At 62.4% G+C, this 27,879-nt stretch overlaps 1 protein-coding gene across 8 annotated transcripts; it reads right to left on the bottom strand.

The window, feature by feature from the left end:
• Positions 1-235: 235 nt before the first annotated feature.
• GNA11 (G protein subunit alpha 11) lies at positions 236-27,879 on the bottom strand. 8 transcript variants are annotated; one of them, XM_077977056.1, is made up of 8 exons: positions 27,742-27,879; positions 27,454-27,651; positions 11,394-11,578; positions 8,504-8,658; positions 7,351-7,479; positions 3,254-3,383; positions 2,948-3,101; positions 236-897 (listed from the first exon to the last, which is right to left on the bottom strand). In XM_077977056.1, exons 2-8 carry the CDS (start codon positions 27,587-27,589, stop codon positions 707-709), a joined length of 1,080 nt encoding a protein of 359 aa, XP_077833182.1. In that variant the 5' UTR covers positions 27,590-27,651; positions 27,742-27,879; the 3' UTR covers positions 236-706.

Genomic DNA, 27,879 nt, shown 5'->3' with positions numbered 1-27,879 from the left:
GCCCAGGGCGTTTCTTCAACCTGTGAGTCAGGCGTTCTTTTTCCTCAAAAAAAAAAAAAAAAAAAAAAAGGTTAGGCACTTCCCAGGGTGGGCGACTGAGGGAGCCCCCCACCCCCTCTTCAGGAGTCCAGTGAGCGAAGCACAGCATTGATTCGTGAAGAGGCGAGGCGCACTGGGCGTCAATAACTTAAAAAAGGGGGAAAACGTCGGTCTCCGAGTCTCCAGGCCTTTCGTGAGGAAGAAAAGAAGCGGGAAGGAGAAAGCCGCAGCAGGTGGGGTTGGAAGGACAGCCGTGGGGGCCTGCGAGGCGGGGACCCCCATGCTGGCTGGCAGGGGCTCTGTGAGGCCCGGAGTCACTGGGGGCATGGGGCGTGTGTGGGTTTTATGCTTCGTTGCTTTTTTTTCTTTTTTCTTTTTTTTTTTTTAGAAAAAAGCGAGCCGTAAGTCAAGGCCAGAAAAAGGCTGCTTTGCCGCTGACAGAAGGTGAGAAGGTGTGCGACGTGTGCGGAGGGAGAGATGTACATCCCCTGACAACTGTGAAATAAAAACCATTTGTTAAAAATATGAAAAAAAAAAAGAAAGAAACTCCTCCCGCGGGCAGAGGCCCCGGCCCAGGCTCGGCAGCGCCACCCGCCCGGCAGCCGCGGGCGCCGTGGAAGGCAGGTCCTGCCCCGTGTCTCCGTCCTGTCTCCCCGGGCCTGGGCGCTCAGACCAGGTTGTACTCCTTGAGGTTGAGCTGCAGGATGGTGTCCTTCACGGCCGCGAACACGAAGCGGATGTTCTCCGTGTCGGTGGCACACGTGAAGTGTGAGTAGATGATCTTGTCGCTGTCGGGGTTCAGGTCCACGAACATCTTCAGGATGAACTCCCGCGCCGCCTGAGCGTCCCGCTGGGGCCCTGGGGGAGGGCGGAGGGTGAGGCTGTGCCCGGCCCAGCCCAGCCCAGGGCAAGGGATGCGTGGGCCCCTTTGTCACTCCCAGGGGATGAGTGAGCAAGGCCCACAGCCCACCCGGCTCGCCGCCAGCCCAGAGCCCACTGCATGCCTGACGGGCCGCTGCTCCCCGACCCGGGTGAGCTGCGGTGCCCATCCCACTGCAGCCCCAGGGCACTGCTGTCAGGGCCCAGGCCTCCAACCGGGGGCTCCGTACCCCCGCTGCTCCTCTGCTCAGCCCTCTGCCAGCCTCTACCCACTCAGTTCCACAGCCACAGCCTTCTAGGGCAGGCCTCTGGCATGGCTGCCCTGCGTGGCCCAGGGTGAGAGGAGAGGCCCCCAGGGCTGGGCAGAGAGCCCACAGAGCAGGAACAGCAGCCCCCACCCACCCACAGTGCCCCTGCTGCAGGCAGGGCCTCGGAGACATCCCAGAGGCTCCAGCAGGCGCGCTGTTTCCCACCCGCTACCCCTGCCCTCCGCCACCCCTGCCCTCCGCCACCCCTGCCCTCCGCCACCCTGGACAACTCGGCACCCCGCCCAGTAACTCCTGACTGCCCCAATGGAAAGGCCCCTGGGGGTGTTCAGGGGACCACTCTGGGGACTGGCGGGACAGGGTTCCATGCCCAGTCCCTTGGCCTCCCCCCACCAGGGCTCCCTGAGCCCACAGGACAGGCTGCCAGGCAGGGGCCACGTGTGGCTGGAGCAGGTGCAGCACCCCCTGCCACTCCCCTGACCTGGGACAGCAGGGCCCCGCACCTGCTCCAGCGACCGAGGTCACACCGCGCGCCAGACCCCTCCCTCCCGCTGCCCTTCCAGAGGCAGAGCGCCCCGAGCGGCCCTCCTGACGATGACACCGAGACTCGCGGGAGGAGCACAGATCCCAGGTGGAAGCGAGGGCACCAGAGCTGTCCGGGGCCTCACTGCGCCTGGCGGGGACAGCTCTGAGTGGTGACAGCGCTAACGGCAGCCACTGACCACACAGACAAGGGCACACGACACCCTCCCCTGACCGTCATCTGCAGGCCCAGAGAGGGCTGGGCATGTGAAGACCCTCAGTGCTCAGCTGCCCTGACCGCCCCGCGGGGCAGGGGCCACACAGTGAGGGAGGGGCCCAAGCCTGCGGGCACTTACGCACAGAGGAGGACGCCGGGGCTACCACCAAGGTCCCCACGGGGCTGCGCTGACAGTGTGCATGAACCCTTCCTGTGAGACCCTCCCATACGGGATCACCTATACAGGACACCCCCATACGACAACTCCCTCCCATATGACAGCCACCGATACAAAACTCCCCCTCCCCATGGTGCCCTCCTGGTATGAGACCCCTCCCACCCGAGATCCCCAGCCCCACAGGACCCCTTCCACCCGAGATCCCCCGCCCCGGGAGACCCCTCCCACCCGAGATCCCCCCGCCCCGGGAGACCCCTCCCACCCGCGATCCCCCGCCCCGGGAGACCCCTCCCACCCGCGATCCCCAGCCCCGGGAGACCCCTCCCACCCGAGATCCCCCCGCCCCGGGAGACCCCTCCCACCCGAGATCCCCCGCCCCGGGAGACCCCTCCCACCTGCGATCCCCCGCCCCGGGAGACCCCTCCCACCCGAGATCCCCAGTCCCACAGGACCCCTTCCACCCGAGTCCCCCGCCCTGGGAGACCCCTCCCACCCGAGTCCCCCGCCCCGGGAGACCCCTCCCACCCAAGTCCCCCGCCCCGGGAGACCCCTCCCACCCGAGATCCCCCACCCCACAGGACCCCTCCCACCCGAGTCCCCCGCCCCGGGAGACCCCTCCCACCCGAGTCCCCCGCCCCATAGGACCCCTCCCACCCGAGATCCCCCGCCCCACAGGACCCCTCCCACCCGAGTCCCCCGCCCCGGGAGACCCCTCCCACCTGAGATCCCCCGCCCCACAGGACCCCTCCCACCCGAGTCCCCCGCCCCAGGAGACCCCTCCCACCCGAGTCCCCTGCCCCACAGGACCCCTCCCACCCGAGTCCCCCGTGCCGCAGCCCAGCGCACCGTCGAACTCGGGGAAGTAGTCCACCAGGTGCGAGTATAGGATCTTGTCCTCCAACAGGTCCTTCTTGTTGAGGAACAGGATGACGGAGGAGTTCTGGAACCAGGGGTAGGTGATGATGGTCCGGAACAGGGCTTTGCTCTCCTCCATCCGGTTCTGGCGGAAGCGAAGGCACCGGGGATCAGAGGGGCCCTCCCCCCTGCACACAGACCGAGGGGCAGCTGAGGGGACCCGAGTGAGGGGACCCAGGCTCAGCAGGTGGAGAAGGCCCGGTCCCCCATGCTGCCCCTGCTCAGGGCAGGGCCCACCTCATTGTCCGACTCCACCAGGACTTGGTCGTATTCGCTGAGGGCGACGAGAAACATGATGGATGTCACGTTCTCAAAGCAGTGGATCCACTTCCTCCGCTCCGACCGCTGGCCGCCCACATCCACCATCCTGAAAGGACACAGCGCCAGGACTCAGCCACCTGGGGCCCCAAGGCCCAGTCTGCAATCCCAGGACGGCTACCACACAGGACCCTCCTGCCATACCAGACTGACAGCGGCTGGAGCAGGAAGAGCCCCCACTGTTAGAACCGGCAAGGACGCTCAGAGAGCAGCCGCCCCGCCTCCAGAAGTGACCACTGCAGACCCTTCCCTCACTGGCAAAGGGGCCCGAGACCACTGGGCCCAGGGGAGCGGGCGCTAGGGTGGGGGTGCGAGAACCCAGAGGATTCTGGGCGCCAGTTGCTGCGGGAACCTGCGATGGGTGACCACAGACCCTACGTCCGGCATCTGGATGTCACCCTGAGTACAGAAGCCTTTCCCCTCGCTAGGGCCAGAGACACAGATGTTGACCAAGTGTCGCTCACAGGAGTAAACACTGATGCCACAGTTGCTCCCTGCAGGACCCCCAGTGACGGCTGCAGAGGGCAGAGTTGCTGGTATCGTCCTGGGGCAGGAGAGCAGCCCCGCCTGGTGAGCAGCCCAACCTCACACTCTCGGGCCACACACAAGCGGGAGAAAAAATCAGCTCAGACGGTACCTGTGGGCGTGGGTTCCTTACAGGAGGTTTACCTCTTTCTACTTGTGACTTTTCTAAGTTTTCTGTAATGAAGAAAGGCACTTTGGTCTTCTTGAAAGAATACAAAGGCAGAAGCGGAGAGTGCCGCTCAGGCCTCGGCCCCAGGCCCCAGGGAAGGCCGGGGTCCCTGCAGCTCTGCCGAGGACAGCCGGGCTGCCTTGGGCACGTGAGCCGTGAAATCCACCTGGTCTGGTCTGCAGAGGAGTCCAGCAGGCACAGGTGGATGACAGATGTGCCAGGTGACTCTAAGGGACAAGAGGGCCCACACCAGCAGCTGCGGCCAGGCGGGAGGGCAATGGGTGTGCCGACACCAGGCCACAGCCCATCTGGAGTGTGAGGAGTCTCCTGCATGCCTGTGGCAGCCGGCAGGGCTGGGATCCAGGTCCCCCTGTGTCTTGTCCCCACCTGAGAGGGCAGGAGACCCTCCTCATGCACTGGGGCGATCCCACCAGCCTTCAAGGCCTCCAGACAGGGATCTGGCCTCCAGTTGCATCCCAGAGCACCTGGCCGGCCCTCTGCTGGCTCAGGGCAGACAGAGGCGGCTGGCAGAGAAATGACGGTGGCAGAGGACTGGGCTCAGGACGGGGCTCTGCACCCAGCACAGAGGGCACAGCCGGAGCTGGGAAGGGCCCGGAAGGTGGTGGGGAGGAGGTGACACACCTGGCCTGAGCTCAGGGAGGGGACAGGACATTTCTGACAGAGGACACAGAGGCCTGCGCTGTGAAGGAGCCAGCGTGGGGCTGCGAGGGGACTCTGAGACACGAGGTGGGGAGGGGATGGTCATGCCACACCCTGGCCTGTGCCCAGCTAGCCTCAGCTTTATCCCGGGGTCATGGGCCCCGTGTGAATAAAAAACAAGAAAAACTTGCATTCCTGAAACAACATACACCATCGCCCATGTCCAGAGAGGACACCACAGCTTCTGCGGCCCGGCCTGCTCTGGTCCCAGGAGCCACCCAGAGCTTGGCATTCCTTGGCTTGTGGCAACGCTGCTCCATCCCTGCCTCCATCCTCACGCCGCGCCCTCCCTGCCTGCGCTGGGAGGCCGAGCTGGGAGGACAGGCGGGGAGAACAGACGGACGGCAGGGGGTGGCGCCCCCAGCCCTGGGGTGGGTTTCAGGGCAGGGCCCTCAAGGAAAACCCCACAGACTTCCTGGAACCCTCACGACGGCCTCGGCCGTGCACCAGCTGGGTGGGGACACCCTGGCCGGGAGGCATCATTCCCTCACGAGGCCCAGTGCCAGGGCGAGCTTGCGCTGCAGAATCGTCCCCTGCAGAACCCGGGGACGGTTCTGATCCGGAAACGGGGTCTGTGCAGATGTCACCGGTTAAGATGACGTCACACAGAGGTAGGGTGGCCCTGGCCAAGGACAGGTGATAAGAGAACAGAGGCAAAGACGCAGGCAGGCAGGACGCCGCATGAAGAGGGGGCAGGGATGGGGCAACGTGGCCACAAGCCAAGGATGCAGCCACCACTAGGAGCCAGGTGAGGCCTGGGCAGATCCCCTCCGCCTCAGAAGGACCCGGTCCCACCCACACCTGCATCTCAGCCTTCTGGCCTCAAGCACTGGGCGGGAATAAGGCCTGCGGAGGGAGTCTCACACCTGGCCCCAGCAGCCCAGGACAGGCACGCCCAGCCCTGCCCCTCAGCGGCCCGACAGCAGCCAGGGCCTTAGCACTGGAGATGTTGTACGGGGCCAGGGCCAGGCAGGCAGGGTCCACACTCCCAGGGACAGCAGAGTCCAGCCAGCTGCGCAGCCTACCCGGCACAGGACCCACGGAGGGTCCCCAGGGAGAACTCTGCTCTGCTGGCCGGCCCCCAGCCACAGTGGACCTGGAGCCCCGGAGACCAGACGGGATCCACAGGGGCAGCCCATGAAGAACAGAATCCAGCCCACACCACCCAGCGCCTCCACCCCAGCCTGGAGCCCTCCTCCCTCCTCAGTCCCTATGAACCCCTCCCCTGGCAGCCTCGGTCCCTATGACCCCTCGTCCTCTCCCTCCTCAGTCCCTATGACCCCCCTCCCCTCGCTGCCTCGGTCCCTATGACCACTCCTCCCCTCACAGCTTCAGTTCCTACAACTTCCCCTCCGCTTGAGGCCTCGGTCCCTATGATCCCCCTCCCCTCGCAGCCTCGGTCCCTTGACCCCCCTCCCCTCGCTGCCTCGGTCCCTATGACCCCCCTCCCCTCGCAGCCTCGGTCCCTATGATCCCCCTCCCCTCGCAGCCTCGGTCCCTATGATCCCCCTCCCCTCGCAGCCTCGGTCCCTTGACCCCCCTCCCCTCGCAGCCTCGGTCCCTACGACCCCCCTCCCCTCGCAGCCTCGGTCCCTATGACCCCCCCTCCCCTCGCAGCCTCGGTCCCTATGACCCCTCGTCCTCTCCCTCCTCAGTCCCTATGAACCCCCTTCACCTCGCAGCCTCGGTCCCTATGACCCCCCTCCCCTCACAGCTTCAGTTCCTACAACTTCCCCTCCACTTGAGGCCTCGGTCCCTTGACCCCCCTCCCCTGGCAGCCTCGGTCCCTATGACCCCCCTCCCCTCGCAGCCTCGGTCCCTTGACCCCCCTCCCCTGGCAGCCTCGGTCCCTATGACCCCCCTCCCCTCGCAGCCTCGGTCCCTATGACCCCCCTCCCCTCACACCCTGGGTCCCTATGAACCCCCCTCCCCAGCAGCCTCAATTCCCATGACCCCCCTGCCCTGGCAGCCTCAGTCCCTATGACCCCTCCCGCAGCCTGCGGCACCCCCTCCTCCAGCCAACACTCCAGACCCCAGCCCCATGGTCGCTCCATCCAGGCCCTGGCCCGTTGTGGAGACCCCGTCCAATGTCCTCCCCGCCAGGTCTCTTTGGCTCCCAGTCTGGATGGATGTGGCTACAACCCCCACACCCCACAGCTCCTTCCCTGTGCGGCCCTGGCTCACACAGACTTAGAGAGAAATCTTATCTCCCGGCCTGGTCAAACACACCCTGAGGATGAAGACTCATGGGCTTCTTTTTCTTTAATAAGACAAGACAGGGTCTCCCTCTGCCGCCCAGGCTGGAGTCCAGTGGCGGCGCCATCATGGCTCACTTCAGCCTCGACCTCCTGGGCCTGAGCGAGTCTCCTGCCTCAGCCTCCTGAGTAGCTGGGACCACAGGTGCGCACCACCACACCCGGCTAACTTTTCAAATTTTTTTAGAGACGAGGTCTTGCTATGTTGCCCAGGGTGGTCTCCAACTCCGGGACTCAGGCGATCCTCCCGCCTTGGCCTCCCAGAGCGCTGGGTGCGCAGGCGTGGGCTGACACAGCAGGCAAAGGAGCCTCTCAGCGGCCCCCGCCTGCTGCGGCCCGGGCGGTACCTGAAGATGATGTTCTCCAGGTCGAAAGGGTACTCGATGATGCCGGTGGTGGGCACGCGGACCCGCAGCACGTCCTGCTGGGTGGGCAGGTAGCCCGAGGTTGCGATGCGGTCCACGTCGGTCAGGTAGCTGCAACACAGCGGGGGTTGCTCAGGCCAGCTGCCCCCGTCCGCGGGTGCAGCAAGCACCCAGAGCAACAAGCCAACGTCTACACAGCGCAGCTACTGAAGTCCACGCCTGATTCCGGCTTCCTCGGTTCCCCTCATGCCTTTTCCTGCTCAGCCCGCGACCCCTCTCTGGGACCCCACCTGGCATCAGAGGGTCTCCTGAGGCCCTCTGGGCTGTGACCGTTTCCCATTTCTGACGCCCTGGGCAGTCCTGAGTGGGGCGACTCTCGAGTGGTCTGCCTGGGAGGCCGGGTGCCTGCACAGACCTTTCCGGCACCACCCGCAGGCCCTGGCATTTGGCTGCAAGTGCTTGGTTATCTGGGCCCTCCCACAGCCTCCCAGAGGCAGGGAACACACGGAAGACGAGCAGGAGGGGCGGGGGACGGGCCTGTCCTTGTCCCCTTAGGGCCTCTGCCTGCCAAGCATGGAGGGCAGCAGTGCACAGCCTGCCGCGCGGGGGCCTCCTGCAGCCATGGCCCGGCCAACTGTCAGCACACAAGTCATCCCCTATCCCAGGCCCAGAGACTGGGAGAACCCCAACATCAGTCAGGGTCACAGCCAGTCACTAGTGGGAGACGTGGCTCTGGGGACGATGCCACAGGCAGGAGTGAGACAGCCCAGGGTGTATCCACCTCCCATCCCACGGCCCTTCTAGGAGACTGTGGGTTTGCGCCACAGGCCACAGGCCAGGCTCCAGCACCGAGGGTGGCCAGGAGCTCAGTCCTGACCCAGGGAGGGTAGTGGCAGGGCCAGGCGTACAAGGAGGCCAGTGTCACACCAGAGTCCACGGGCTCCTGCCAAAGCATGGCCCGTCCAGGGTCTGCTCTGCTCTGGTCCCTCCGGCCAGGTAGCTGGGGCCCACCATGTCCCTGCCCCAGGCGAGCGGGCAGGGGGCACCACAGGCGCTGCGGAGGGCTTCCCGAAGGGTCCTGGGCGCCGGCCCGCAGCCACCGTTCCCATGCCGCCTCCGGTGCGGCCGCACTTACTACTTGGCAGAGTCGGAGAGCTGGTACTCGCGCCTGCGGTCGTAGCACTCCTGGATGCCGGGGTCGTCCCACAGGGTCTTGATGGCGCTGACGTACTGATGCTCGAAGGTGGTCACCTTCTCCACGTCCACCTCCCGGATCAGGAGCGCATTGGCCTGCGAGGGCGGGCAGGGGAGAGGCCGAGAGCTCACCAGGGGCCACGGAGCCACCAGAAAGCTCGAGCGGCCCCTCTTCCAAGCCTGGCTGGCCTGGGCAGCATTCTGCAGGCTGCACAGTCAGGACCACTGACAGTTTCGTGTAACCATGTGTCAGAAAAACACGAGGCTGCCTCGCAGTGCGGTTCCTCCAACAAGGCTCCAAAACCAAAGTCTCCCAGTGGTGCTGTCTGCAGGGTGCCGGGAGGCCGGGCTTCGATTCACTTCTCAGAGGTGGGGAGGGGACGGCGTGGGGAACAAGCACGCGTGGGACACACACGCTTCAAACCCGGGACCCGCAGGAGGGCAGTGCAGCACCGAGCACGATGGAGCACGACAACAGAACAGACGGCGGCGGCGCCCAGAGCGGGCGAACAGCCCCAGCACTCACTGCCTCCAGAGACACTGGGAGGCAGGAAGCCCAGACACAGGGCGTTGCAACCAGCGGCACCGCCCGCAGGGTGCAGCTCCAGACTCAGTTTCTGCCCCGCCTGGCTTCTCTCTTTCGTCCAAAAAATGCTTATCAAACACCATCAAGGGCAAGCACCACACCCGGTGCTAAGGACGGCATGCGGCCCCCGAGCCGCCGCACTCAACAGTTTACCAACAGTTCACCCGCTGCCCCAACACGAGCCGCCTCCCCCTCACGCAACCCTGGGCAGTGGGCGGCCTCAGGCCCCAGCTTGCTGCCCTGTCACAAAGGCAGGCCAACCGCACAGACACGTGCTTGCACACACACACGCACACCCTTCAGCGGCAGACACTGTAGGGGACTGTCCATTCCCCTCCTGACGCTCCGTATCCCTGTCCCCCGGGGGCACAAGCCGACATGACCAGCCACAGTTTGACTGAGGGACTGGGGAGGGGACATACTGGGTGGGACCCAGATGGGAAAGAAGGGAGTCTTGCCCTGGGCTCTGGGAGCCATGGGGCCCTCCCAGGCCCCCCAGAGTGGAGACTCAGCCCTTGCTTGTCCCCTCTGAGCAAAGCTCCCTGGCCCCGACTCCAACTTCAGCCCTCCCCTTGCCCTGCCCCCAGCCTCTCAATCTGGCCTGGGATAAGCACACCTAGGGGGACTTGGAAAAAGAGACACAAACCCCAAAAATCCCACTCCCTGGAAACTTCCAGATTAGGGATCAGCAATCTGCTTCTGCAGAGAGCCAGAGAGCACGCCCAGCTGTCCCGACCACACGGACCGTCTCCAGCACTCAGCTCTGCTGCTGCTGCCGAAGCACCATGGGCAACATGGCAGAAATGGGTAAGTACCAATAAAACTTTATCGACAAAATCAGTCTGTAGTTTGCAGACACCTGTTTCAGATGTTGATGGAGATCTATGCCCAAACATGAATGTGGACGCTCAGAGGGGGCCACAGCTGGAGGAGATCACAGCGGGAGACAGGGCAAGTGGCAAACCAAGATCTAAGCACAAGAGCCCCACCCCTGAAAACAGGGCTACAAAAGCGGGATCAACGGCCCCTCGGCTAGAAGGCCCCAGGGAGGCTACTGGCAGGAGCCACGGCTGCACGGCTGCTGGGCCTGCCCCATAGGGCAGCCACTCGGGGAAACTGGAGGCTTCTCAGAGGGCAAATTCAGGGTAACCCTGGGACCCAGCGATTCCGCTCCCGGGCATAGCATGCAACTGAGGGAAGGGAACACGTGGTCCACATAAACACATGTCCACAGACGGTCACAGCAGCTCCATTCCCAACAGCACACACATGAAGGCGCTCACACGTCCGCCAGGGGATAAATGGGCACATACACGGTCCCTCCATGCACTGGAACATGACTCAGCCATGAACAGGGACGAGGCTCTGACACACGTCACAGTGTGGATGCACCTTGAGGACGTCACAGTCAGTGACAGACGCTGGACACAAAACGCCACACAGTGTGCAATCCTATTTCTATGAAATGTTCAGGACAGGCCGAGCCACAGAGGCAGGAAGCGGATGTGTGGGTACCGGGGCTGGAGGAGGGGGTGGAAGTAATAGCCAATGGGGAAGGGGTTTCCTTTGGGAAGATGAAACGTTCCGGAATCCGACAGCGGTGATGGCTGCACGACTATGCAAACATATCGAAAACCACCAGATTATACCCTTTAAGCAAGTAAAGTACATAGAATGTGAATTATAACTCAATAAAGCTGTGATTTAAAAACAGGGCATCAAACAACCTCTACTTTATTAAAAAAAAGAACAAAAAAACCAGGGCGGAGGCCAGGCATGGTGGCTCATACCTGTAATCCCAGCACTGTGGGAGGCCAAAGCAGGAGGACTGCTTGAGCCCAGGAGTTCAAGACCAGCCTGGGCAACATGTGAAATTCCATCTCTACAAAAATTACAAAAACTAGCTAGGCGTGGTGGTGCACCTGTAGTCCCAGCTACCCGGGAGGCTGAGGTGGGATCACCTGAGCCCACAGCTACTTGGGAGGGAGGCTGTGGGGCTCGGCCACGCAATGCCCGTCACAATTCTCCAGCTGGCCCCCAGGAAGGCGGTGGTTGCTGTTTCCACGTCCATGACAGGAACGGATGGATGACCAGGGGCAGCCTGGGCTGGCCGGGACCCCCGGCACGGCCCCACCCCGGCAATGCGGCCACCGTGCTCACTGCCAAGCCCACAGCTGCCCAGGCGCTCCCCTCCCCAGGCGCTCCCCTCCCCAGGCGCTCCCCTCCCCAGGCGCCCGCGGCTCACCTTGTTCTGCTCATACTTGTAGAGGATCTTGAGCGTCTCCATGGCCCGGATCATGGCCTGCATGGCGGTGAAGATGTTCTGGTAGACGAGCTTGGTGAAGCTGCGCTTGTCCTCCTCCGAGTAGCCAGCGCCATGGATGATGCGCATCTGCTTGATGAAGGTGCTCTTCCCGCTCTCGCCCGTGCCTGGGGACGGGGCACGTGAGGGCGGGTGGCAGTCGGGGCCCGGCTCTCGTGCCGCTGCCCCCTCTCATCCAGACCCCGCCACGCTGCAGCGCCCAGCATAGGAAACCAAAGCACGTGAGGCTGACCGTCTCCAGCAGACGCCACAGCCTCCTGACTCCTCAGAAAGAGTTTACAAAGCGCCCTTCCCATTCTCCTCCAAGCCAGGGTCTTATTGGAGCCACCCTTTTCCAGAAGTTCTGCGAGGACACACTTTCCTGGGGGCCAATTTGGTATTTACGTCAAAGACCACACGGTCTCAGGCCAAATCAAGCCACACGGCACTGGGCCGGGCACGGCGGCTCAACCTGTAATCCCAGCACTTTGGGAGGCCGAGACGGGCGGATCACGAGGTCAGGAGATGGAGACCATCCTGGCTGACACGGTGAAACCCCGTCTCTACTAAAAAATACAAAAAAACTAGCCGGGCGAGGTGGCGGGCGCCTGTAGTCCCAGCTACTCGGGAGGCTGAGGCAGGAGAATGGCGTGAACCCGGGAGGCGGGGCTTGCAGTGAGCTGAGATCCGGCCACTGCACTCCAGCCTGGGCGGCAGAGCGAGACTCCGTCTCAAAAAAAAAAAAAAAAAAAAAAAGCCACACGGCACTGGCCCCCAGCTGGGACTGCACAGCTCCCCCACGGCCACACCAGTTCATGATCAATGGCCGCCAGAGGGACAGCGCACAGATGCGGTGGCGGTGCCCCGACAGATGGGCTCACCCCAAGGGCTTCTCTGCACAGACCACTCCAAGGGCTGGGCGCCCCCTTCCCCAGAGCTTTGCTCAGTGGCCACGGCCACCCTGCCCCCGTACGCCAAGCACCCCCGAGGCTCTCCCCTCTCCCTCTTGGTGCTGTGGCGGGGTCAGCCAGGACAGTCGTGCCTGCCGCAGGTGGCCCTGAGCACGTGCCTGAACCCCTTTACGTCTCCATGTCTGCCATGACCTTGCTAATACCCACGATGCTTCCAGAGAGGAGTACGCTACCACCCCATCTCCGAGATGGGCACACTGAGGGTCCCAGGGCCCCAGACAATCAAAAGGACCAGCAAGTCAGCCTGGAGAAACTATCGGGAAAGGGGCCCACGTGGCCAGCTGTCTCTCCACCCCAGCCTCCAGATGAGCCCCCCACGCATTCTGGGTGACAGGGGGGTCCTCACTCCAGCCCATCTCCTGCCTCCGCCTCTCACTACCTGGTCACCTCCTGGGCAGAGACTCCGTCTCCCCGCTTTTCTTCACCCCCACCTGCTGGGATGTCAATGCTGGGTTTTCCAATGTGTCCACAAATCTCTGATGCTCATCCCTTCCAATACTGGAGGCTAACTCCCCTCCCCTTGAGGATGGGCTGGACTTAGTGACCTGCTTCTAGCAAACAGAATGTGATGGAAGTGACAGTGTGCCATCTCCAAGGCTAGTTCACGAAAGGCACAGGGCTGCATCCTTGCTCTCCCTCTGGGGTCACGGGCTCTGGGGAAGGCAGCCGCCCTGCTGTGAGCACCCTCCAGCAGCTCCACGGAACTGAGGCCACCCACCAACAGCCACTAGAGGGAGCCAGCCTGTGAGAGGCTCCTCCAGCCCCAGTCCAGCCTTCGAATGATGTGGCCCTGCTTGGCTGGTATCGTGACTACAACTTCTGAGAGAGCCCAATCCAGGACCACACAACCAAGTGCTCCCAAATTCCCAACCCTCAGAAACTATCTGAAGTAAGTTTTCTTAATTTAAGTTGCAAAGTTTTGTTATTTTAAGTTGCAAACTATTACACAACAATAGCTAACTTCTAATTTCTAAAAAGAAACTGCCTCAACTCCCTACTCAAGTAATAACCCTGCTGAGGCCCCCGCTGGCCTAGAGACTCAAGCGTCACCGCCCCTCCCTGCGTGCCCCTAGCCCACCTCTCCAGGCTCACCTTCACCACCCTGTGTCTCTGAATCTTCTGGCACCTCCCCACTTCCACACACGTCGCACGCTGTGCCCTCTGCCCACAGTGCTGTCCCAATCACGGCTGCCTGAAGGCTGCCTGGTGCTGGGACCCAGCTCACTTCCTCTCATAGCCTCTGCTCCACAAAGCCCCCGAGGCCCCAACACAAGTCTCCCTCCTGTGCTTTCTGGAACCTTCCTTGCTGCCCACAGTGGACATCGTTGTGCAGGTGCCTGTCGCAAGCCCCCTTGCCTGGCAGCTCCTGGAGGCGAGACAGGCTGCGTGGGTCCCACAGTGGCCACAGCTGCCTTCGGGAGGCCCTCGACAAAGCCCAGGAACTGCTCACAGCACCTGTGTTCCCTGGGGGGGTCTCACAGAACACCCAACACATCCCGAGTGGGGAGCCCCAGCGGCAGCTGCCTCCTCCCAGTCCTTTTCTCAACCATGCTGCGTCCTTTTCGGAAGAAAGAAAATGGACTTTGATTCTGTCTCAGGCAGTGATCCGCCTCCCAGACCTCACCTCATCCACAAAAGGTCAAACCCACCCAAGTTCCGGGACACGAGGGGTGAGAGTGGGTGTGCAGGTGAGACCACCTTCTCCCCAGAGGGACCCCCACACGCCCTTCCCTCACCGCGCCCTGAAGGGAAGGGTGGTGGCATGGAGGGGATGTGATCTGAGCGGCCTCAGCTCTACTGACGGGTGTGAACGCTGGGCCCCGAGGGGTGCTCAGCAGCATCCCTGGCCCCCGCCCACTCCATCTCAGGAGCACCCCCCGAACTGTGACAACCATAGATGTCCCCAGACACGGCCAGTGTCCCGTGGGTCAAGACTGCCCCCAGATGAGACTCTGTTTAAGAAAACTCTGTTACAAAACATGGCTGTTCCGTGGGTTGGTTTGGGAGGGTGCTGCACCTGGAAACAGCAAACACTCACACACACTGAAGGCCACACCGACGCAAGGCCGGCACACCCTCAAGCCCGCACCCCGGCACAGGCCCCACACAGCACAGGGGGCAAGGAGGGCCCTGCACTCCTGTCAGAAGGCGCCACCCCTTGGTAACTTTGCACCCAACACACAAGGTCCCTCAGGCCATAAACACTTCAACTATGAAACAGAAAAGCAAGCCTCAGCTCTCAGTGAGGATGCCGGGAAGACAAAGACGGCCGAGGAGGAGTCTGAAATGCCAGAGGTCGCTGCCCAGATGAGAACTGACTCAGTACTACTGTTTGGGGTTTTGTTTTGTTTTTGCGGATAGAGTTTCGCTCTTTTTGCCCAGGCTGGAGTGCAGCAGCATAATCTCGGCTCACCACAACCTCCGCCTCCTGGATTCAAGCGATTCTCCTGCCTCAGCCTCCTGAGTCGCTGGGACTACAGGCATGCGCCACCAGACCCGGCTGATTTTGTATTTTTAGTAGAGGTGGTGTTTCTCCATGTTGGTCAGGCTGGTCTCAAATTCGTGACCTCAGGTGATCCACTCGCCTCGGCCTCCCAAAGTGCTGGGAGCCACTGTGCGCCCAGCCTGTTTTGGGTTTCGTAAGGAAGGCAAAAATGACAACCACAGCCCTGGCTGGCCAAGGACCCCCATGGAGCTCTGCAGAGGCAATATGGGTACACGGATGGGGTGGGAGGCGGTTCACACCCATGCACCCCTGCGTGCACACATATATATGCATGAATGTGCATACATGCACACAATGCACACGTGTGCGTGCATGTACCTCAGCACACATGCACACTGCGTGCACACATGCATGTATGCACACACGTATGGACATGTACACACACATGCAGCCCATACACAGCTAGCAGCTGCGTGTTAAGCCATGTGCACCACTCACACTGGGTGGAAGCCACCCGTGTCCCCCACGTAACCCACTAAAGCCAGGAGCGGCCACAGAGCGGGGCAGGAGCCCAGCAGGAGCTCTGGGCCACTGGAAGCCAAGCCAGGCCAGGTGGCCCCGGGCCTCTGGTGGCCCTGAGGTGCTGGCCACTGTTAAGCCTGGCCGTGCAGGGGCCAAGGGCGAGGCTCTGGACAGCACTCAAGCCAGGCCACGCCACTAGGTTCGGGTTTTCAAGATGCTTTGGCCCCAGCCTGCTTTTCAAGTCGCCCTGTCTCCCTGCGCCAACCCAGCTGCTGCCGCCTCCCGTCACACAGCACCTTGCAGCTGGGATGCAGGGGTTCCTGCAGAGCAGACCCCATGTCTGAAGGCCTGGGTCCTGCCTGAGCCCTCACACCCCGCGGCTGGGGCTCCACATTAAAGATCCTGGTCAGCAGAGGCTCGTTCCCACCTGACCGGCCGCCATGTGGCCCCAAAGCAGCAGCCCCAACTCGGGCCTCAGCCCACATGGCTCCACCCTGAGCCAGCCTGCCCCGCCGGCAGCCACACTCCTCCTGAAAGACGTCTGAGCTGGAAGGCTCTTTTGGCTCCAAAATCTTCAACAGCTGCCCACTGGAAAGAAACGCCAGCCCACTCCTCCCGAGACAATGTGTGAGCCCCTCCGAGATTCCGCCTCACTCTGGACTCGTCCACAGCCCCCTGCTGGCCCTCATCACCCCATCTCAGGCCACCCGCCAGGGCAGAGCCTTCTGTCCACTCCTCACCGCACACCAAGCACCACAGCAGCTTTTCTCCTAAAAGCCAAAAAGCCAAAGCTCCACAGGCCCTTCAACAGGTGCACGGGCGCAAAGACCCCACGCAACGGACCACTGCCCAGTCCTGGGAAGGAACGGACCACGGACCATACCACCACCCCAGGGCAACGCACCAATGGTCCCACCCACAGCACTGAATGTCTGTGATCCTCCCAAATTCCTGTGTTAAAATCCTTACCCCTAAGGCAGGGGTGTTGGGAGGCGGATCAGCTCCTTCTGCCGTGGAGCTCTGGGGGCTCTTTTGTGAGTGCACTGACGAGTCCAGGAGGGATCACGTCCGCGTGAGAACACGGCAAGAAGGCACCGCCGTCTATGAACCGGGAAACACAACCACCCCCTACACCGAATCCACAGCGTCGCCATCTATGTACCAGGAAGCGCAACCACGTCACCCGCCCCCCAAATCCACAGAACCTTGATCTTGGACGTCCAGCCTCCAGAACCATGGGAGACAAACTCGGGTAGTTTACAAGCCACTGTGCCTGCAGTATTGTCACAGCAGCCCGAGCTGACTGAGACAGCGACAAAATGTTAGGAAAAGAGGACACTGGGGGAAGCCGGGGATCCAGCCAGGGGTCCAGCCAGGGCCGGCACAAAAGGGCAGCTGGGAGGGTCCTGCAGGGCAGATGCTGCCTGGCCGCTGCCTGTGGCGGGGGAGCACACACTCCACAGGTGACGAGTCAAACCCAGCTTCACATGCAGTCCTCCCACCCTCCCTCCCCACCACGAGGCCGCACCCACCGCCGGGTCCCGCTGTGAGACCCCCAGGTTCCTGCCTCACGCTGGGTCTGGAGCTGGTGAGCTCAGCCTCCCAGGAGGCCGCCGCGGGCACTGGCAGCTGTGTGCGACGCCTGCTTCAGCACCAGGGTTAAATATCAACTACCCCTTCAATCAGGCCCTTCCCCTTCCCTAATGCCCGGGGAGCTCCCATTGCAGAAATTCAAAGGTCCGGCGTTCAGGAAGCGCCCAGCACCCCCGCAGCACGGGCCCTTCGAGGGTGGCTCTGCCATTCCCTCCTCAGGGAGGTGTGGCGGTCCCCATCTGCAGCCTGCCGCGCCAGCTTCCCAGCGCAGGGGCTGTGGCTGCCCTGCCCACCTGCATCCCTAGCCCCTACGCAGAAGGCGCTGTGTACATGTTTCCTGAGTGAACTGAATGAACCTGGCCCTGGTCCACGGTGCTGGATCCCTCACGTCCCCATCGGGTCCCCTGCACTCCACTGCCCGTCAGGATGGACCTGACTGTGTGTCACCAGCCACGGCTCCTGGGAGAATGGAGCCCACATCTCCCACACCTGAGGGAGTCTAGGTCTCCAGGAGGCCCCCACGTGACCACAAGCAAGGTGCTTTGCCTCTGCAAGCATGGTTCCTGGCGGGCCTGCCGCAGGCCGCCCCACAGTGGACCCCAGATGCTAGGGAGCCTTCAGGAGGCAACCCTCAGGTGCACTCAGCACGCCACCACTAGGAGGGGCCAGAGTCCGCCCGCTGCTCCCACTGAGCCAGCTTCCAGAGGAGAAAACTACCCTCCGGACTGGACCCGCTGGCCAAGATCTGGAGGCCAACCAGGAGGAACCTGGTTCTCCTGGACCCTGCCTCCCGGCTCCCAGCAAACATCCCCAAACCACAGGAAAGGAAGACGGAAGAAAAGGAGGCTCCAAGCCCCACAAGAGGGCGCAGCCTGGAGAGCAGGAGCTGGGGACTTATCTCACACTCAAGATTCAAAGCCGGGCACGGAGGCTCCCACCTGTAATCCCAGCACTTTGGGAGGCCGAGGCAGGTGGATCATTTGAGATCAGGAGCTCGAGACCAGCCTTGCCAACATGGTGAAACCCCATCCCTACCAAAAAATTTACAAAAATGGCCAGGCGCGGTGGCTCACGCCTGTGATCCCAGCACTTTGGGAGGCCGAGGAGGGCGGATCATGAGGTCAGGAGATCGAGACCATCCTGGCTAACACGGTGAAACTCCATCTCTACTAAAAATACAAAAAATTAGCCGGGCGAGGTGGTGGGCGCCTGTAGTCCCAGCTACTGGGGAGGCTGAGGCAAGAGAATGGCGTGAACCCAGGAGGTGGAGCTCGCATTGAGCTGAGATCCGGCCACTGCACTCCAGCCTGGGTGACAGAGAGAGACTCCATCTCAAAAAAAAAAAAAAAAAAAAAATTTACAAAAAAAAATTAGCTGGCCAGGCGCGGTGGCTCAAGCCTGTAATCCCAGCACTTTGGGAGGCCGAGACCGGCGGATCACGAGGTCAGGAGATCGAGACCATCCTGGCTAACCCAGTGAAACCCCGTCTCTACTAAAAAATACAAAAAAAAACTAGCCGGGCGAGGCGGCGGGCGCCTGTAGTCCCAGCTACTCGGGAGGCTGAGGCAGGAGAATGGCGTGAACCCGGGAGGCGGAGCTTGCAGTGAGCTGAGATCCGGCCACTGCACTCCAGCCTGGGCGACAGACCGAGACTCCGTCTCAAAAAAAAAAAAAAAAAATTAGCTGGGTGTGGCAGTAGGCGCCTGTAATCCCAACTACTCAGGAGGCTGAGGCACGAGAATCAATTGAACCCAAGAGACAGAGGTTGCAATGAGCTGAGATTGTACCACTGCACTCCAGTCTGGATGACAAGTAAGACCTTGTCTCGAAAAAAAAAAAAAGATTCAAGGCCGTGCTCACACATACAGTGGCTCACACCTGTCATCCCAGCACTGTGAAAGGCCGACGCAGATGGATCACCTGAGGTCAGGAGTTTGAGACCAGCCTGACCAACATGGAGAAACCGCATCTCTACTAAAAATACAAAAATTAGCCGGGCATGGTGGTGGGCGCCTGTAGTCCCAGCTACTGGGGAGGCTGAGGCAGGAGAATCACTTGAACCCAGGAAGCAGAGGTTGCAGTGAGCAGAGATTGCACCACTGCACTCCAGCCTAAGCGACAAAGTGACACTCTGTCTCAAAAATAAATAAATAAATAAACAAACAACAAATAAAAATAAAAATAAAAATTACATAAAAAGATTCAAGTAAGTAACCCATGACCCTAGTGGCAGGGCTGAGACCTGGGAGCCAGCACCTGGGAGCCAACACCTGGGAGCCAGACTTCCAGGGTTCCAGGCTGCTTCCCGCCTACGACGCCTGAGCCGAGCCCCGCAGTGCCCAAGACGGTGCGATGTGGGCCGAGAACGCAGGAAGCCCCCACAGGGCTGTGGGGAGGCCCAGGCCAGTGCACACACCGCGAGCAAGGCCAGAGCCGCAGAGCCCCACCCGGGGAAGTCACACGACCGCGCATCAGCTCCCATGAGAAGGTGGGTCGGTGGTGGCCCACGCGTGTGCATGCGTGTGCCTATGATCCCGGCTCCTGGAAACAGCCTGGAAATCTAACCCTGACCACGAGCTGTGCCAGCGGGTGTGGGATCAGAGCCAGGCACCAACCTGACGCAGGGGCCCGAGGAGCGGCAGCCCTCCTGCAGCGGAGGACAGACGCCCCTCATCCAGCTTCACAAGGGGCCTCATGCCTGCCCCGCTTCCGTCTCAGAACCCCAGGAGGTAGACAGCACCTCAGCGCCGGACTGACTGGAGGGGAAACTGAGGCACAGAGCGGTCAAGTGGCCTCCCTGAAGTCCCACAACCCCTCACTGCAGGGCCTGAACAGACTTGGTTCTCCTGGTTCCACAGCTTATTGCCGGCAGCCCAGGGCGTGCTCTCTGTTCCAGCACGCACCCTCAGGCAGGGCGCCCTGAGAGAGGAAGGGCACCCAGCCGGCCCCACTGCTGAGGCTCAAGAATGAGCCACCACGAAACGCACTACCCTAGGTAGGGCGTGACAGCCAGGGGCAGCGATGGCAGGACAGCCTCTGGACTGAAACCCAGTCCCATCTCCACAGCAGCAGAGTCCCCAGGTGCCTCAAAGGTGCAGACACCAACTGCCCCTCGCCGGCCAGGGGCCATGCCACCTTGTTCTATTCCAGCGGAGGCCTCCATACAGACTGGTTCCCAAGTGGGAGTGACCCTCCCCACCGGAAGTGGTTGGTGTCACTCACCCACGTTTTCTATTCTTTTTTTTGAGACAGTCTGTCCCTCGGTCGTCCAGACTGGAGTGCAGTGGTGCAATCTTGGCTCACTGCAACCTCTGCCTCGTGGACTCAAGTGACCCTCCCACCTTAGCCACCCAGGCAGCTGGGACTACAGGTGCATACCACCAAGTCTGGCTAATTTTTTTGCATTTTTAGTAGAGACGGGGGTTTCACTATGTTGCCCAGGCTGGTCTCGAACTCCTGGAATCGAGTGATCTGCCTGACTCGGCCTCTCAAAGTGCTTGGATTACAGGCATGAGCCACCGCACTGGCCACAAAATTTCTGAGCTCCCCTCTCCTCACACGCTGGGTCTTACCACAGCCCTTACTGAAGCCCCCCGAGAGCCTGGGTCCCCAGCCTTGCCCAGCCCATCTAATCCAGTTGTGGGCACTGGTCTGAACATCTCCACCTGGGGACAGGGACAGACCCCTGCCCCTGCCCAGCTCAATGACCATCGCCAAGGAGTCTGGGATGAGATCGCTGATGGGGGAAGGGCGGGAGTCCAGAGGCCCAGGGCCCCTCTCCAAACACCTGCCCAGGCCACCAGCACGTGCCTGACTGGTCAACCCTCGCCCCATCCAGTAGGACTGAGGCCGAGCAAACCGGCGCCGGTGCCACTGACTGAAGGGCTGCTTCATTCATCCCACAGCCTGGGGCTGCGGCGGGCCCCACTACAGCCCTGGGGGCTTCATTCATCCCACAGCTCAGACCCGGCCCCACAGCCCCTGGGGATTAGGATAGGCAACAGAACAGCCACGTCTCCGCAGGCCGCTCAGTGGCAGGGCCCAGCACCCATCAGTGTGGACGCGGTTAACAATGGCAACAGACACAGTGCCCTCCAGTTTGACCATACCCCTTAGCCCCCCACCCCACTCCATCCCTGCAGGTACCCTGAAACATCAGTGTGACCCCACAGCTTTGACAGAAGAGAAAAAGGAGCCTGGACCGCCAGACGGTGCGGTACCCAGAGCACCAACTCTGCAGTCAGACGGGGACAAAAACCTGGGCCAGCACCGTCCCTCCTGGAGCCTCCCAGGCCTTGGGGTCCCCGTGTGGATGCCATCCAGGGAGCACCACCGCCCAGGGTTACTCGAAGCTTTTCGGTGCAAAGCAGCCAGCAGGAAAGGCGGCCACAGGGGACAAGAGGGCTCCCTCCCTGCTGTCTGCTGCACTGGCCTCATCTCATTTAATCCTTCAACAATCCTACAGGGGGAAGAACATTTTTCCCAAGTGACCGATGGGGAAACTGAGGCTGGGAGAGGGAAATGACTCGCCCCTGGCTCCCTCCAGTGTGCCCCCACTGCCCAGTGCTGGTCGGCCCAGGGCAGCCCAGGCCACAGGCGGGACTCAGGGAGGAGCTTCTGAGCCAGCTGCGCACTGTCCTCGAGGACCCCTTCTGCCCGGTGCAGAGGCCACAGGCAGGTGGCAACCGAGCCTGCCCCAGCAGAGATCCCTGGCGTGCACCAGGCCAGCCTGCAGGGCGTTGAGCAGTACTGGGCCACTCCTCTCCACTTCCCTGCGTGATGTGCCTTCAGTCAGCCAATGATGGTCACTCGCCAAGCATCTCTGAGGCCTGCACAGCTCAGTGACATGGGCAGGAAAGCAGGGAACCAAGGACACATAACTGACAATGGCCACGAGAAGGGACGGGGGCTGCTAAGACACATAGGTCGGGGGTCCTGCTCCCAGGGACACTGGGCAATATCTGGAGACATCTGTGGTTGTCACAACTGGGGGGTGCTCCTGGCCTGGAGTGGGAGGAGGCCAGGGACGCTGCTCAGTATCCCGCAGTGCCCAGGACAGCCCTACCCCAGAGAGTGATCCAGTGCCAAACATCCACGGAGCTGAAGCTGGGGAGTCCTCACCACGGTGTCTGCAGGCAGATCCCAGATCCCAGATCCCGGGCGGGATCCCCAACGGAGCAGTTTCTCACGGAACACCCAGTATGTGCCACACACGCCGGGTGCCGTGGGCGCGACACGATGTCACCACGCCGGCAGCGGGCGCAGCAGCCAGCATTCAGCAGGTGCCCACTTGCAGTGGAATGGGGAGCACCACTGAGTCCTCACCCCACCGCCCCCTCAGGAAACTGAGGCACAGACCTGAAGTCCCACAGTCGCAAGTAGCAGGGGTGGGCTCTGAACCTGAGTCTCCCCAGGCCACGTACCTGACCCAGACACCACACTGCTCCCAGGCCCTGCAGATGGCCCGAGGTGCCGCCTACCCGTGCTGTCCTGAGAGCGCCTGTCAGCCGCAGGAGGCCAGGCCGGACCAGGAATCCCCACAGCAGAGGCCATCAGAGGTTTCTGACCCAGAGGCAGGGAGCACAGATGGAGGGTGGGAGACTGGACCACAGACATCCTGACGGGGGAGGAAGGTGCCCAAGCCCAGATGACAGCAAGAGTCCGGATCTAGGACAGCCAATTCCAGACAGTCCTGAAGACCTGCCAGGTGCCCTACGGAGGACAGACAGTGGGACGCTCCCCGGGACGGGGGGAACGCTCCACGCAGGGCCTGGCGGCAGGAGCTACATGCGCCTGCAACCACCCGCACGCCAGCAACCCGGCACTTAGGATCCCGGTTCTGCGAAAGGACTTAATTTCAATCAAATAACGACCCTGCACGTGGGCCTTCCCAGAGCCCCTGGCCGCCCGTAATCGCATCCACCGCTCTCATTCACCTAGGTGGGCAAGCCACACGAGGCTTCCCATCCTCTACTCACAAGTTGGGGTGCCCAGCGGGGAGAACAGAGCCCTGCTGGGGACCCAGAAGGGGCGCCAGGTACCAGCTCTGTCTACAGGGTAGGGCCGAGAGGGCTCCGCGAGTGCCCCTCTTAAGATCCGTCAGACTCCACCACACACCTCTCCAACCTCCTGATGCCAGGGCATCCTCCCCGTGCTGCCCAGGGTCCCGGTGCCAGACAGAGACAGGCTCCACCACAAGACTCAGAAAGTGAAACCTCTCGTGGTTAAATCTCGGAGGGAAGCACTTCCTCCGCTCTCACCGCAGCACCGGCAGAGCCGGGCAGGAGGCTCGGGCGGAAGCTCCACGGAGCTTCCCGGACCAGGCCCGGGCAAAGCAGACCCTTTCAGCCACAGTCATCATAACTGATTACATATAAACGCAGAGGACGTGAGAGCAGGCCTGGACCGAGTCCCCACGTCTCCCCAGCCTGGGCTCGGGCTTGGGAAGTCAAGGTTGGACGAGGCCATCCAAGGGCGCTTCCTGCTCCCAGAGTCTTCTGGGACACGGCACAGCCACCCTGCCAGGCGCCAGAGGCCACGCTCCACGCCTCCCAACACTGGGCCAACAGAGGCCCGGCCCTTCCCGTGGGGCCACCGCACCCCATGCTGGATCCCGGGCCTTGTCACTGCCCGTGGGGGCCGGCGCAGGCCGGACAGGAAGCCTCCGGAACTAACCATCCTGCTTTATTTAGAAAGCCTGGAGCCACTCCGGCTCAGCCTCACTAGCAGCCTCTGGCCCCGGGAACAGGCATTCCCATGGAAGTCCCCACGTTTCCAACCACAAACCTGCCACAAGGAACTCTACGGGGGGGCCCCTCCACAGTTTACCAGTGAGACGGAAACCTAACAGCCAAGGGCTGCCCGTGAGAGGCAGAGGCCCAGCGGGCCTGGGGAATGGGAACCCAGATCCAAGAGCTCCTGGCGGGGCCTGCAAAAGTTCTCCAGGCCACAGGGCGGACCCTGGGATGGCGGCGGCGCGGCACGGAGGCCGGAGCAGCGTGTGCGCTAAGCGCACAGTACACTCTCACCACTCCTGTTCCCATCCACAGCTGTCACCACCATCGACAGACGTGTTCATAAGGACAAACCCGGAATACCCCGGGTATAAAACAATATATGCATACACACCCTTGCATACACCGAGTAGCGAATTCACACACACACGGCTTTGATTGTGCATAGAAAAAGACTCTATAAGCACTCATGAAAACTTCTGTGAAAATAATTTGCACTGATTATCCCTCGGCTTTGCCACAAGCATTTTACATCGTATGCTACCACACAGTAAACGGTCTCAAATGGGGGCAACGTGCCCCCCAAGGGACAATGGGCACTGTCTGGAGACATCTGTGGTTGTCACGACTTGGGAGCACTCCTGGCGAGGAGTGGGTGGAGGCTTCGGACGCTGCTCAGCACCCTGCAGTGCCCAGGGCGGCCCCACCCCACAGACCGATCAGGTCCAATGTGCACAGGGCCCTGGGGAGACCTGTGTGTGTTAACGGAGAGGCCCATTTGAGGCGTGAACAGCACATTTTAGCCACCACGAGGGAGGCGGCACAGCAGCGAGCCCCGTCCAGCTCTAGGGACCTCCATGAGGTCCCTCCCGACCCCAAAAACAGGGCATGGAACGTCCTCGCCAGGCTGACCGATCTCACAGGCCGTGTGCAGCCCCAGGGAGGCAGTGGATGAGAGCAAGCAGACACCGCGTTCTTCCAGAACATGCTCCACCTGGTTGCAAACCCAGAAGTCAGGGCAGAGTCCCGGAGCCCTGCTGCCCCCAAGCCTGGAAGGAACCAGCACCGCCCACATAAACGAGACCCTCCTGGGCGGCAGATGCCACAGGGGTGCGGTGGCAGGCCCCTGCCTCCCTCCCCGACATCCACTCCACAACGCTGCACGGGAGCCATAGGGGAGATGGAGGGATGGAGCCCCCACTGCTAAGGGGCAGGGGCAGGGGCAGGGGAGGAAAGAATTCTAGGGAGAGGCAGACCCGGCTTGACTGGGCCTCCTGCGGAGCACTAGGACCTCCGCCCAGAGGTCTCTGAACATTCCATGGGCTGCAGGCACCACAGCCACCTGCTGCAGCCCAACAGCCCCCTCCTCCTGGGGAGCCTCGGCCCCACCCTCCCGCTGCTCCCTGAAAAACAGGGGCAATCGCAAGTTCGGGGCTGGCCTCCTGGGAGAGTGGAATGAGTTCCCACAAGCAGGCAGGGAGCCTGACAGAGGTCCCCTCTCCTGTACCCTGGAGCCCCAGCCCCTGGACCTCAGGTGGTCAAAGTCCTCCCAGCAAGGGGCCCTCCAGCTGGGACGCAAGGTTGCTTGGAGGGGAAGTTTTCTGAGGGCCTGTCGCATCAGATTCCCAGAGGGGTCCCTGGCCCCAACACCTAGAGTGTGAAGCCCTTCCAATCCCCTGGCAGCCCCTGGCCCTCTACGTGGCACTGACACCCGTCCTCCTTGGGTCGTACGTAAGCTCACGTCTTCGTCACTGCCCTATCTGCCCCGCCTGGCCCTGAGCCTGACAGCAGCCTCCCATCTTACCAGCTGATAGGGGTCAACTTCCAGCTCACAGAGTGGGAGGGGCGGGGCTGCAGACACAGGTGCTCCTGCAGCAGACACCCCGGGCCACAGTTGGGCACTGCACAGAGGATGCAGGAAGGGCCGAATCACTTCCAGACTTGCTCCAAGCAGCCAAGGCTGCAGACACGGGAGCCCCTGACCTTCGTCCTTGAACCCCGTGTCAATCTCAAGTCCAAAGTGCAGGCACAGAAGCCTGGGTGCACGCGGAAAAGGTGGCGGGGATTCGGGAGGTCACAGAGCCACAGAGCAAGGCCATCTGGTAAGATCTTTATGACACCAGTAATTCCTAACTCCCCTCCATCCAAACAAAGTCCATGACCCACTACAAAAGCCAGTCAGTGCCACTCTGTGCAAGGGGCCACTACGCGGGCTCTGCCTACCCGTGTCCCCTGGAAAGACGGCCCACTTCAGACCCCTTAGGTAAATCAAAACACAAGTTTGGGGAAAAAAATCAGGAGGGCATTTCATCCAAGGCACCTCTCTAACCGGGGACATGGAGGCCGCAAGAGGGTCACAGCAGGAGAGAGGCAACCGTGTTCCCCACACAGCACCCAACCTGCCTCCTCCCCAGGAGCTACCGCCACCAGCACACCCCCTCCTCCGTCCCTGCTGCCTCTGCACCCATTTCTGACCTTCCCCACCGCCCCTGCCCCCCGCCCCCAGGCCAGGAGCTAACCTAGGAGCTCGGGAGGGCAGGGGCGGGGCAGGGCAAGAGCTTTCTGTTTTGTAAACGACTGCAGGGACCCTTATTTGGGGTGACAACACTTTACAGCTGGCCCGACTGGCTCCCTGCAGCAGGCGTGCCCTGGGGAGAAGGAGGTTCAGCAGCAAACCTTCTCCAGGACGGTGGGGAGGAGCCGGGAGGTGGGGGCCTGCTCCCAACGGGGACTCAGTGTGGCTCCCACCAAGACTCTAAGGAAGGCGGCGGGGGAGGCTGCCGAGACAGCTGCTTCGGACAACAAGCAAAGGCTCCCTCAGGTGTCAATCGCCCCACCCTCAGCTGAGCAGAACCCTGTCTTTTTCCCACAGGGCGCTTTCCAGCCAAGAGGACTATGGGGTTTCCCGGAACAGGAAGGCAGGAGAATGGCCCTGAAGGGAATGGGGGGTTAGGGGGCACGGAGGAGTCTTTGGGGGGTGTATGGGGCCTGCATGGAGGGTACAGGGCTCTACCTGGAGGGAAGGGTCAACGCGGGGCCCTGAGAAGTGAGGGGTGAGTATGCCCTGTGGGTTACAGCCCAAAGGTCTGGCCCTGAAGGGGTAGCGAGGGGTGGGTACTCAGGTGGGGTAAGGTCAGAGGGTCCCTGAGCAGGGAGGGGCTGGTCCCTTGAGAAGTGACACAAGGCAAATCTTGGAGTCCTGGAGGCCCAATGTGGCGGCAGAAACTGGGAGCTGACCTAGGAGGGATCCCGGGCCTGATCCAGACAGCACAGACAGGGGCTGACGCCCGAGGGTCCCTGGTGGCAACGTGAACAGCACAGACAGGGGCTGACCCCGGGATCCCAGGTGCCAATATGAACAGTTAAGGCAGAGGCTGACCCCAAAGGAATCTGGGGCCCGGAGCTGACCTCGGAGGGTCCCAGGTGCCGACCTAGACAGCAAAGGCAGGGCTGAACCGGGAGGGTCCCGGGCCGACCTGGACGACACAGGCAGGGCTGACCCCGGAGGGCCCCACCCCGACCCGGACAGGCCGGGCAGGCACAGGCAGGGCTGACCCTCGAGGGTCCCGCGATCCGGACAGGCAGGGAAGGCACAGGCAAGGCTGACCCCGGAGGGTCCCGCAACCCGGACGGCAAAGGCAGGGCTGACCCCAGAGGGTCCCAGCCCGACCCGGACAGGCAGGGCGGACACAGGCAGGGCAGGGCCCGCAGCCGGCAGGCCCGGGGGCCGCACTCACCGAGCAGCAGCAGCTTGAGCTCGCGCCGGGCGTCGCGCTTGTCCCGCCGCAGCTGCTTCTCGATCTCGGCGTTGATCCGCTTGGACTCCTTCACCTCATCGCTCAGGCAACACGCCATCATGGACTCCAGAGTCATCGTCCCGGCCCCGGCCGCCGCGGCCGACTCCCCGCCGCCGCCCCCCGGTCCCCGGCCCGGCCCTGGCCGGAGCCGCCTCGGCCGCCGCCCGCCGCGGCCCTCCGGCCTCGGCCCCCGGCCCTCGGCCCCGGGCCGGCCCGCCCCGCCTCGGCCGCCGCCTGGCGAGCCGCCGGGTCCCTGCTCGGGCCGCGCCAGCCGCGGACTCCCGCGCGGCCGCACTTAGCCCGCGCCGCCGCCGCAGCCACCGCCAACCGCAGCCGCCGCAACCGAGCGACAGCGCCGGACAACCT

This window comes from Macaca mulatta, chromosome 19 (genome assembly GCF_049350105.2).
Source record: "Macaca mulatta isolate MMU2019108-1 chromosome 19, T2T-MMU8v2.0, whole genome shotgun sequence".
NCBI lineage: Eukaryota > Metazoa > Chordata > Mammalia > Primates > Cercopithecidae > Macaca > Macaca mulatta.
This window is presented reverse-complemented; position numbering and strand designations above follow the sequence as displayed.